Here is a 12,786-nt window from a genome sequence, read left to right on the forward strand (position 1 = left end):
AGAGCGGCCTCAGCCTGGAGCGCGTGAGCGTGCTAGAGTTCTTGCTGCAAGTGCATGGCTCCGAGGACCAGGACTTTGGCAACTACTACTGTTCCGTGACTCCATGGGTGAAGTCACCCACCGGTTCCTGGCAGAAAGAGGCAGAGATCCAGTCCAAGCCCATCTTTATAACTGTGAAGATGGATGGTAAGAATGACACGCAAATAACCCTCTTGGTGTTTGGGGAATGTCTTCTCTCCATGCTCTGCTGCCGCTGTCGGGATCCAGGTTCCCACCCTTTGAGGAATGTGCCTGCTTTCTCTCTAGCCTGGCCCGGGCCTGTACCCAGAAAGAGCACACACAGCCCTTGCTGTTCTCCCAGCTTTGGTATCGTGTGTGCTGGAGCTACCACTGGGCAATGATTTTTAAGACTTACTGGAAAGATTTTCGATGCTTTCTCTAAATTCTGTACACACCCACTTTGCTGTGTCCTCGGGTTGGCACGGATACTGCCAGGCAGGGGCAGAGACCAGATCGAGAGAGTGGGTCCAGGTCTCTAGGAGGGGCTGCAGGTGGGTTCCTGCCCCTCTTGTCCTCCTACTGGTTCTGCTTCTTGGTAAAGGGGCTTCCTCCTGGATGGGAGGGGGAGCTCCCAGCCTTGGCCCACACTGACCACCACAGTCAGCCTAAAGCACCATGGTCAGCGGGCCCCCTTCCCACCCCTCTGCTCCCTGGCCTCTCAGAGTGTGGGCAGTTGTTCCTTGGTTAATGAGAAACATGTCTTCTCTGCAAAAAGTGTCAGAGTAAACGTTAACTGAAAACACTCATGGAGAGAATTCAAGTCCAGGTGCCACCAAGGATTAAGTAGGAGCCTTTGAGTGTGTTACCCTGATGATGTGTCAGTTTGGCGGAGACTGGAATTGGAACCCCAGCTCTTCCACAGGTGACTTAGCCTTTCTAATCCTTCGTTTCCTCTCTTGTTAAATGGGATAATAATCTCTCCTGGGGCTGTTGTATTAAATGTCAGGCAAACAACCACAGTGCCAGCCTCCACCCAAGGCGTGCTGGTACTTTGGGGGACGGGGACGTGGGATTTGAGGGTGTGGGATCTAAACAGTGTTTGTGCATGCCTGCACCTTAGTCATTTATACCATATTTGCCTCTTAGAAAGGTCTTGCTTGCAGTCACTCCATATGAAAACCCAGATTTACTAAACAAGTAGGGAGTGATTATTCACTTTGCTAGATAATTTACTATAGTGTTACTTAAAATAGCTCCCCCAGTACACTTCAGTTATCTGATGCATAGCATTGATTTATGTATGGTTTTTTTAAGGATGCATCTGCTGCCGAATGTGTGGTGCCCTTATACTGACTTTTAAAAATCAATCTCCTGCCAAAACCCTAAAAAGCAAGTTGACATTCAAAGACATTGAAGGAGAATCTTTTTTTTTTTTTTTTTTTTGGCTTTCTGCTGCCTTCCCGCACAGAAGTGGGTGGGGAGACATTTGCTCATTTTTTGGACACGTATGGCCGAGCTGCTCTTGTCTCAAGCACCATGCCAGGTGCTGGGTACAGGATGCATGAGGTCAGATCCCTGGTGGAGACGCCGTGGCAATGGAGAGGGGAGGCGGCGGTCTTCTCTGAGGCCCGCCTCGCATCACTGACCCATTCCCTCTGGTCTTTCCCTCCCAGTGTTGAACGCCTTCAAGTACCCGCTGCTGATAGGCGTCGGCCTGTCCACGGTCATCGGGCTCCTGTCCTGCCTCATCGGGTACTGCAGCTCGCACTGGTGCTGTAAGAAGGAGGTCCAGGAGACCAGGCGGGAGCGCCGCCGGCTCATGTCCATGGAGATGGACTAGCCGGTGCCAGGAAAGGCCGGGACGTAGGGACGTTCGAGGAGCAGTTTGGGCGAGAAGAGGACAGTGATCTTTTAACGTGATGTGTGTTCCACTAAAAACCAGTCCTCTCTAATCTCAGGTGGGACTCGGCGCTCTCTCTTTTCTGCATGTCAAGTTCTGAGCGCGGACATGTTTACCAGCACACGGCTCTTCCCACGGCACTTTCTGATAGAACAATCGAGTGTGTGTTTTCCCGACGGCGGCTTTTTAATGGTTAACCTCTGTCTCATTTTTTTCTCCTACTGGTTTATAGATCTCTGGCTTGTGTGTGTTTCTACCTTTTGTTTCGAGGGGTTGTGGTGAGGAAGGGGTGAAGGCGTTCAGAGTTCTTTGTCTCGGGTGAGAACGGAAGGGCCCGCTTGAGAGCCGGCTTCTGAATCGGAGGCACGTGCTGAGAGAGCTGCTAAAGGCGACCCTCCACCCCTGCCGAGGGACAACACAGACCAGTGCCGAAGGCTAATTTGTGGCTTTTACTACCCTCCCCCACCCCCTATTTTCAGGGGGTTTAGACCACATTTGAAATCTAAACCTGCAGTCCGTAACTTCCTCTCGAGCCCAGATGCATTTTGTTCTGGTTTGGTTTTTTGCTTCTCTGCCCGCTTTCCATTTCTTTCGTATCTGCTTTATGTGCGAGTGCTGAAATGGCCCTGGAGTTGAGAATTTGGCTCTCCACCAAGCACCTTATCATGCCACCTTAGCCTTAAGAATGCGTATGAAGAAAAATGCACAGCCACCTCTGTCCAGGGCAGTAAGAAGGCCTGCAAGGAAGAGGAGGTTGGGGACAAGGAGAGGAACAGACAGTCACTTCCGTAGTTCGGAGGCCACCGTGCCTCAGGGGGCCCTGGGGATTGCAGAAGGGGTATCCTGGGAGTTAGATGTCTGGAGCTCGTGCCCGGAGGGTCAGTGGTGCCAGGGGTGTGTCAGGCGGAAGAAGCCACCTCTATTCTCTGTCCCGCCCTTTGTGAGAGGCAAAGGCCTTGTGCGTCTGCAGGGGGAACCACGGACACCCCACATCCTTCGTGGGCTGAGTGGGCTCCTTAATGTGGAGGTGAATTGCTGCTTGCAAGACTGACTTCGCGGAATCAGAAATTACCTGGAAGAACCATGCATTTTCTATGACCTTTTCAGTCCTTCAAGTCTTTTTAAAATCCCCTGCAGGGGGTTAGTGAGAAAGGGTATACTTTGTGGTATGTTTGCTTTCCTGTTAGGAACACAAAGGAAACCCAGCAATTTATATTGCCATGTGAACAGCCTACAGAGTAGATCTGAGAGCAGTCCGTTTTGCCTGATCACTCATACCAGGAGGACAACGGACCCAAAGAGATCTTCCGCCCCCCGAAGTGTCTCCCCCTGCACAGCGCTGGCTTTTCGGAAGCATCTCAGTGGGGTTTCCTGAGGCTCACTGGTGACTCACGCCCCACATTGCAGTCCTCTGTGCTTTTATCCTGGCTCTGAAGGATCTAATACTGCTCTGTCTTCCAAAGGGGAAAAAGATCCGTTTGTTTTGAGCAATAAAGTAATACAAAATGATGGCCATTCATGTGCGGCTCTTTGTCACAATGGGCCAGACAGCCAACTCCTCGGGCTCACCATCTTCCCCTCCACTTCCCTCCCTCTGTCACCCACGATTCGTTCTGCACTTATCACCCAATCACCCCCAGGAGGCAAGTTTCCACCAATTTTTTTCCTTTTGGTTTTGCCCACAGAGGGGACCACTCGTGTGATAGAAACTAGATTTTGCACTAATGGTAGCAGCACAAATGAATTCCAGGCCTAGCATCTGTGGCGGGAAGACGGGCAGCAGGTCCTCCCCACCAGAGCACGGATGACTAGAGGAAGGGAAGGAGGCCTTGATAGCGCTAGATTTGGGTGTTTCCTGCATGTCATTTCCTAACTGGGCCACTCCAGAGGAGGTGGGTCACAGGTGATTGTGCAAACAGGAAATAGAAACAGGTGCTGTGTTAGGAACAGCCAGTGCCCTTTGAGCCCTTGCAGTTATCATGCCTCCTAAAAGAAGATTCAGGATTGTTGTAGTACAGGCCCTTGGTAGGAGGAAAGGGTACTTGGCTTTGGACGTGACCAGGTGGCCCCAGGTGTATGTAAAACCACGGATGGGTCACAACTGACACTTATTGGCAGGAAAGGTGACACGTGCTCATACACTGTACCTTTTCCTTTCAAACTGCTGTTGCAGTTCAAGGCTGAGGCTGTTAAGGCATTGACCGCCCCCCTAGCCCCACCCTCTCTGTCCACTGGGCTGGTACAAAGTGGGGAGAAATCCCAGGGCATTGTACCAAGGGCCTCCTTCCTTCCAGGGGCATAAACTTGGCTGGAATGTGTGTCCCGTTCAAAGTGCAAGATGTACTCTTTTGTTGTACCAGATAGGGCCCCCACTAAGTGCTCTTCTGGAAAAGGTTCCTGCCAGAAGCACTGGTATGAATGGAAGGACGCAGCCACGAGTCACACAGATGAAATTGCACTGCTTAACACAAAGAAACGATAAAAAGTTTGGCTTTTTTTTTTTTTCTAATCATAAAAATATCCCCAGAAGGAGCCTAAGCTGTGTTCTGATAGAAGCCTCAAAATTACTTTCAATTGTTTACTTTATAATGTTTACATACACTTTTCACTTTTTTAAAAAAAAGAAAATCCAAGCTCTGACTTTTTAACAACTTTCCAGGTTTTTCATGAGCTGGTGGAACTCTGACTCACCAACTGGTTTTAAATCTTAATTTAGAAGTTTATTTATTTGTGTTTTCTCCCCTCCTATCCACGTGGCTTTCCCTAAGACCCTCGTAAAGGTGGCCCCTCCTGCCCAGACCCCTGTCTGTTTTCCCTGGTGGCTCTTGCTTCTTGCTTTGCAGACTGCCTGCAGCCATGATTTTGTCACTGACATCTGTGAGCCAAAGACTGAGCCTCTCTAGCAGGAATAATAAGCAATACTACACAACTTGCTACTTTCAGAAACTTTTTCTTAGCTTCACCGATGACAACAGAGGAAGAAGGGAACTAGGATTTGGGTAAGTTCTTCTCTGCTGTTTGACCAAATTCTCAGTGATAAATATTGTGTGCAGATAACTAGGAGAAAAAAGTTGACTTTCTTTCTTTTTTAGTGTGGCACATATGGATCTGCTGAATTTTACGTAGACAAAGAAAAGGTCCTGTGTATTTTTGTCCGTATCCAATGTTATATGAACTAATTGTATTGTTTTATACTGTGACCACAAAATATTATGCAATGCACCATTTGTTTTTTATTTCATTAAACGAAGTTTAATTTAAATTGAAGTTGTGTGAGGCACTTGATCTCCGCCTCTGTTACCCTTTTATCTCCTCCACATGAAGGACTGTGACTGAATTCCGGTTGCAACTCGGGCACCTTCTGATCTCTTGGAATCCTATGAAAGCATTGGAGATATTCACCAAAGATAGAAGAAGAAATGGATTTAACAGGATCAGTATTGAGATTCCCACCAAGTGGAAAGGTGAGGGCTAGGATCCTGTCGCTGATGGATGGTCTCTTGGTCTTTCCGTGAATTCCCATGACCTTATAGGACTTCTGTCAGGAAAGAGAGAAGTTAGAGTTTGTTCCTCTCTGCAGATGAGGAAACACACCCGAGTTCTGTGACCGTATCGTGCCTGGGACAGAACGGCTTTTCTGACTCATGACCCGGTCTGGAGCCAAACTAGTCCAGAAGGTGCTAATCCCCGTATTATATAAAAACAGTGCTTTTTCCCCAGGCCGCTGGCTTCAGGGACCTGCACAGGGGGAAGTGCCGGGAGCCCCACCTCCCTGCTGGCTCCTGGAGCAGCCGCTCAGCCTCGGCTGGGCTTCCCCGTGTGTGTCCCGGCAGGGACCACCTCACTTGTGAGGTCTTCAGGGGCTGGGTCTGTGTCCAGGTTACTAACCTTGGCCCTGATCCAGGCATAATAGAAGGGACTGGCGGTTTATAAATGCACAGTTAACGTTCTGCCAGGAGAATAGCCCGACACTACACACTTCTCCATGAAGATGGAGGACTCTGTTCACATCAAAATGCTGACACAGCCAGAGCTGGTCTTCAGCGGCCCCATACCTATTGCTGAGCCTGTTCCTGCCTCAGTTTATATTAAAAGTAAAACAAAAATTTTCTTGCACACCTCCTGTGGCCTAGGCATTGTGCTAAGCACAGAAAACCTGCCACTTGCGTCCTTTCCTAGAGGCCTTCGCACCTGCTGTTTGCTCGTTCTAGAAACCTCTTTCCACCTGTTCCAACTCCTGCTTCTCCTTCAGGTCCCAGGGAGCCTTTTCTGCCCCTCTAGGCTAGGAGAGGAACCCCTGACAGATGCTCTGGTTGTCTGAAAGTGGCCCGAGGGCAGGGACCCCTCACCACTGTGACAATAGCTCACTAACACTAGGATGCTTAGATGTGCCGTACACCTGGGCAAGTGCCTCAGGTCACCCTGAGGTGACTACAGCGGAAGACTTCTTACCTGCTCTTCATGTAACTAGATCTTCCAAGTAACAGCCACTCCATGTCCTCTTACCCACAGACCAGTGTGTGTAGCACACTGCTCTAAAATACAGGTTTTAGGGCTTCGCTGGTGGCGCAGTGGTCGAGAGTCCGCCTGCCGATGCAGGGGACGCGTGTTCGTGCCCCGGTCCGGGAAGATCCCACATGCCGCGGAGCGGCTGGGCCCGTGAGCCATGGCCGCTGAGACTGCGCGTCCGGAGCCTGTGCTCCGCAACGGGAGAGGCCACAACAGTGAGAGGCCCACGTACCGCAAAAAAAAAAAAAATACAGGTTTTATTGTTATTTAGGTGAGGCAGGGCCAGCAGATCGGGAGATGACTGCCATTGAAAAGACAGTTTGTTACACTCACAGATCCCAAGAGGGAGGGTCATGCCACACAAAAGGGGGCCACACGGGAAAGCACCAGGGTCCCTCAGGCAGCAGAGAGAGCAAGGGTGAAGCATGGGCAATAGCCTTTGTTGGGGTTTTCACAGGAAGGAATGGGCAACTCAGGGTAAGCAGGCTTAGGATTGACTAGTTTGGATAATTTCAGCAGGTTCTGGGGCATAGGGAGTATCCCTGGTTATCTGGTGTGATGAGAAAACAGCTATTTTGAGTTGCTGCCTAGGATTTTACAGTATAATAGCCCTGCTCACAGCCAGAGCCTGGACATTTAGATGAGGACCTGAGCTTAGGATTCCCACCCCAAGTTCCCACTTTGCTTTTCCTGGGGCACCTTTTAAAATAACCACTTTGAGTTGAGCCTGCAGCCTCTGCCCCAACCATGTTATATGTAATAGGTGCTTGTTACCCTGCTCTGTATCTCCTGCTTGCTGGACACCTGGGATGTCGGAGCACTGCCCTTCCCCCTGCTCAATGGCAACCCCGACCCTGGTTTCTGGGATCTGTAAGTAACAAATCTTGTGACTTTGTGTGAGTTTATTGAAATTGCACCTTCGATCAAAATGACCCCGGGGTTTCACTTCCTCGGGGTGGGAATTCAGATGCTGAGGGAGCAACTTGCTGACCCCATGTGGGTGGCTGGTGCCTCCTCGTTCAACAGGTCATAATCCGCATATTCTTAATACACCAGCTATTCCGCTCTCCCCTACCCTGCCAACACATCTGGTTCCTGGCCTTGGGGTGATCAGAGCAGGGAACAGTGGTCCTGAGCATGAGAGCCTGATGGAGGGGGTGGAGGGTGTGTGGACTCCAGATTGGTTGGTTTGCACATGGAAGGCATGCTTACAGACAAATCGGAATGATTTCCTTTCTCTAGGAACTGGCCAGCCGTGGGAGGGGCAGTCTCTCCAGGATCAGCAAGGTCCTAGGTGTCAAAGCATCAAAAACCAGAAGCAAAATGACATGATTAATATACTCACTGCTTGGGGGCTTATACACCTGGGTGGCTCAGCTCCACGGGTTGGGGGGCAGGGGGGGTGATGCTCATCTGGGTCCTCTCTGTTCTGTTTATTCTCCAGCCTATTTGTGCCACCAGTACTGGTTACTATGATTACATCATTTCATAGAATAATATGTAAACCAATGAAATATGAGTGTCAAAGAAAGAGGTGTTGATACAATGAGATGAATTCTCCGGACTAGAGGCAAATCGCTTTTCTTTTTTTAAATGCTATCAGTTGAGGTCCAGACAAAACATCTATAAAAGATTGAGGGGAAACAAATCATAAAAACATGGGAGGATCTGTACTCCATTGGCTTCACAAGTGTTTTTAAAATTCTTACTCCGGGCTTCCCTGGTGGCGCAGTGGTTGAGAGTCCGCCTGCCGATGCAGGGGACACGGGTTCGTACCCCGGTCCGGGAAGATCCCACATGCCGCGGAGCGGCTGGGCCCGTGAGCCATGGCCGCTGAGCCTGCGCGTCCGGAGCCTGTGCTCCGCAACGGGAGAGGCCACAACAGTGAGAGGCCCGCGTACCGCCAAAAAAAAATAAAATAAAAAAAATAAAATAAAATTCTTACTCCATTTTAAAGAAATCAGACCTGAAAGTTGGGGGACTTCCCTGGCAGTCCAGTAGTTAAGACTTCACCTTCCAATGCAGGGGGTGTGGGTTCAATCCCTGGTCAGGGAGCTAAGATCCCACATGCCTCACGGCAGAAAAACCAAAACATAAAACAGAAGCAATGTTTTTTTTTCAAGACTTTTTTTGGGGGTTTATTTTTAAAGAAACTGCATACATCATTGGAGACAAACAATAATTTAAATACCATGCAGTTTCTGTATGTACAAAACCTAGGCCATAGAAATCCAGTTTAATTTGTATTCTGTTTATACTGTCTTCCTCATACAGCCATTGTCTGTTAAAGCAGAACACAGGAGAGTGCTCTGATACAAAGACAAACTATGTACAGGCACCCGGGAAGCAACTGGTTTGGGGATCAACAGACAAATGGGAAGAAAGAGACATTTAAGGTGACCTTCGCCCACTGGCTGTGCACAGGGAGAGCCTGAAATTCCATTCACCAAAGCACACACCACAGTTTTCATTCAGCAAATATAAATACATGTAAACAGAAGCAAAATCGTAACAAATTCAATAAAGGCTTTAAAAAATAAAATAAAAAATAAAACAGGGCTTCCCTGGTGGCGCAGTGGTTGAGAGTCTGCCTGCCGATGCAGGGGACACGGGTTCGTGCCCCGGTCCAGGAAGATCCCACATGCCGCAGAGTGGCTAGGCCCGTGAGCCATGGCCGCTGAGCCTGCGTGTCCGGAGCCTGTGCTCCGCGACGGGAGAGGCCACAACAGTGAGAGGCCCGCGTACCAAGAAAAACTAATAAATAAAAATAAAAATAAAACAAACCTGAAAGTTGTAGCAAAAGACATAGGTTTGCTTTATGCAAAAAAGTGAGGAGACTCCACACAACAGACCTATACCCAAAGGGCCTGTGTTAAGAGATCAGTGAACAAATATATATGTATATGATTGAGGTGAAAATAAAACTGTTAAGAAATTTAAGTGTCTTTTTATGATTCTTGTCTTCACCTGACTTTTCTGTTAATTGATCAACTAACAACTCTAATTATGAGTTTCTACTGTTACTGTCCCTATTCTTATAGATGAAGAAATTGAGACTTAAAGAAACTAATTTGCTCGAGATTTGAATGCAGGTCTTTCTGACTCCAAAGTCTGTATATGTTCTAAATCACTATACCAGCTACAGTGCCTGACTATTTTAGCCATTCAGTATTTTTTGAAGAGATAGAAAGATGAGTAAGAAGTGGCCCCTGCCCTTAGGAAGTTCATGGTCTTGCAGGAGAGGGAGGCATGTAAATAATTCATTTTATTACATATAGTAAGTAAAATTATAGGAGTTCACTGACAGAGATAGAGGAGGGAATGGTGAACTTTCTAAGGTGTCAAGAAAGGTTTCGCATAGGAGGTGCAAACCTAGATTTAAAACTTTTTTAATGAATAGGCATATACCAGGTAGAGGGGGCTCTAAGCAGAGGGGATAGCATATGCAAAGTTAAAGAGAGCGGATGGTAAGATACGCTCAGAGAAATACAGAGGTTCTGTGTCTGAAGGGTGAGGTGGTAGGAGAGAGTTCTCAAGGGTCAGCTCGTAAAGGTCAAGTCAAGGAGTTTGGACTTGATCGTCTAGAAGTGTGGGGGAGCCATTGAAAACCTTTAATCAGGAGAGTGCATGGCTCTGTTTGCACTTCAGATTACTCTGGTGGAAGGGGCCGGGGTGCAGACAAGGTTGGAAGATGAACCGAACTGCGTTAATCCAGGTGAAAAATCGCAGCTCTCAATTGCGACAGCAGCAGGTAGAATGAATTCATTAAGGATTTTAGGAAAAACTGATAGGACTTTATAACTAGATATGGAGTGTGGAGGCCAGCCATGGGTCTGGGTGGATGCTGGCGCAGTCACCACAGTGGAAAATACCAGTGAAGAGGAAAACAGTGATCTCAGCTTTGGACGCAAGTTTAAGTTTTCTGCAGGACCTTCGAGTGGAAATGGTCGACACAGCTAGATAATTGGCCTGGAGCTTAAGGGAGAAGTTGGGGGTGGAGACAGGTTGGTGATTGTCCTTATACAGGTGGGGCATGAGAGGCAGAAGCAGCGAGGGGAGCAAAGGGCTGATGACAGAAGCCTGGAGAAGGGGCCCACCGAGAAGATGACTAAGAAGGAACTTCCAAAGGGAAGAGAGAAAATCCCGGCCAGAGCGTGGTATCAGAGGTGGTAGGAAAGAATTCCAAGCAGATTTGCCAATGGTCGGTCCTACCTTGTGCCCCAGAAGGACCAAGTCAAGGGAGAGCTGAGCAGTGTCCGCCGCTGTGACCTTGGATGTTTGGGTGGAACCAAGCCCAGATCGTGGTGGGCCGAAGTGCCAGCAAGTTAGGAAACCAAGCAGAACACAGAACACCGGGAAACTGTCACACATTTGAAGAGGGGAAGGAAGAGGAGGCGGTTTGAAACTGGGGTGAAAATGTGGCTATTTAATAGGGTAGGAGGCACCTGAGCTGCCTTATGGTCCAAGGAAGCCATGAAGGGGCAACTGTATCTCAGGGCTTCACCCGTACCCGAAGCCCAGGTAAAGTGAACCTCCTATTCTCCTTTCTTCTTTTCTTTGGGGCCTATGCTGAGCCCTCCCTTCCTTTGTTTAAAATCAGAGTTCGTTGTCAGCTACTCCCTAATAGGGAATTTAAGTAGCTCTTCCCAAGGGAGTATTTGGAAACGGCAAATGGCCCAGGAATCCCATCTGTTTGCTCTTTCTCTGCTGCCACCATCCTCTAGTCCCCACCTCTTTCTCCACCCCTCTTCCCATGCTCTGGCCTTTGCCTCTGCCCACAGGAATCTAGTTCAGGCTTTTCCCCACAGACAGGAGGAGTTACCGCACACGTGGAAAAGCTATTAGGCTTGGTTAACTAACTGTCAGCCCCTGGTACAGCCAGGCTGGTGGGAAGTAAAACTTGGTGGGCCAAGTTGTAACCAGGCCCACTTGAGGATGCCGTTTCTTCCACTGTTCTATGAGGGATTGACTGAGCTCACTGTGATCCCTTCCTGTGGTGTCACCGCTTGGTGTTCCATACATAGAGAAATAAGGCTTAGCCCCAGGGCTCCCTTACACCTTGGCAAGTCCCACACCTGTGGGGTATCAATCACTTTGACCTGAGTTATAGGAGCTCAGGTAGAAAAAGGGGCAAAATCCTGATCAGCTTCCCTTCGGGGTCTTCTTTTCCGTCCTCCAGTCACTCACTGTCCTACATATTCCGCCTTCTGAAAGCTTGCGAATGGCAAGCTAATAGAAGGAGCACTGAGCCACAAGTAAGAAGGCAGCCATAGAATGCACCCATTTCCTAGCCATACAATCTTGGCTAGGTTAGTTGATTCCTCTGAGCCACGGTTTTCCCATCTGTAAAATGGTATTGGTAATACCTGTCACATAGTGATGTGAGTTATTCTATAACAGTGCATATGTGAAAATGCCTTGCACAGAACCTGACATGTAAAAGGTACCCTTTTAAATATTTCTTGGGCCTGAATGCTTAGGCTAGGAATCCACGATACTTGCAATTTCTATAATTTTATGGAATTAATATTTGAGCATGTCAAACCTGAAAAAAATACATCACTTTTCATTAATCTTCTAGGAACTTAAGAAAGGATTTTTTTTCTTTAGTACATCCTTGTGTTGCTTTGTCCAGCACTGGCCTCCCTCCATCTGAATCAGGAACTCTATTTTTACATTCCTTTCAACTGATAAAATTGCAATGCACTGCAGTGGTTCCCAAGGTAATAGAATAACTGTCTGTCTCACTGGCTCTATTTTTTTCTTTCTTCTTTTTTTCTTTTCCCCTTGATAACAGAAAGCTGCTTTTTTTTCCCTCCAGAAAAGAAGCGACATCACCCTGTCAATGTTAAATTCTGGCAGAAATGGAGCCACTAAAATAGAAAGAAAAAAAAATTGGCAACAGCCAAGAATGAGAACTTGCATAGCATTTACTTAGTTGTATGTATTTCAGGAATACAGCGTCCTCTGTATTATTGCCAATGATTGTCTCTGTGGTCAATGCTCATTTCTAAAATAATTCTCTTTTCAGTGCACGTAGCAGATTGATTGCATTGATGGCCCCCGTTCTCTACCTCTCCTTTTGTCTTGCCACTTTGCCATTCCCTTCACTAAAGAGATGGAGTCCATTAACCCATCTCTTGCTTTTGGACTTGGCCATGTGTCTTGCTTTCATCTGAGGGATGCTTGTAGAAGGCATGCAATCGTGATGCAAGTAGAAGCTTTAAAAGTACTGATGTGTTTCCCCTAGTCCTTCTGGACCCCTGACATCACTGTGAAAATGTGCCCAGGCTAGCCTTTTCGAGGGCTGTGAGAGGGATCCAAGCTAAGGCCATCCTAGACCATCCAGCTCCCATCAGCTGACCCCATAGGCTTGT

The 12,786-nt window shown here is 48.1% G+C and overlaps 1 protein-coding gene across 1 annotated transcript in view; it reads left to right on the top strand.

Moving 5' to 3' along the window:
- Positions 1-1,840, top strand: part of PTGFRN (prostaglandin F2 receptor inhibitor) — a 90,097-nt gene extending 88,257 nt beyond the window's left edge. Inside the window, exons 10-11 of the mRNA XM_007461629.1 lie at positions 1-186; positions 1,674-1,840. Of these exons, the coding sequence (XP_007461691.1) occupies positions 1-186; positions 1,674-1,840 (353 nt within the window). The remainder of the gene's footprint in view (positions 187-1,673) is intronic.
- Positions 1,841-12,786: the final 10,946 nt, after the last annotated feature.

This window comes from Lipotes vexillifer, unplaced genomic scaffold (assembly GCF_000442215.2).
Source record: "Lipotes vexillifer unplaced genomic scaffold, Lipotes_vexillifer_v1.1 scaffold858, whole genome shotgun sequence".
In the NCBI taxonomy this organism is placed as follows: domain Eukaryota; kingdom Metazoa; phylum Chordata; class Mammalia; order Artiodactyla; family Lipotidae; genus Lipotes; species Lipotes vexillifer.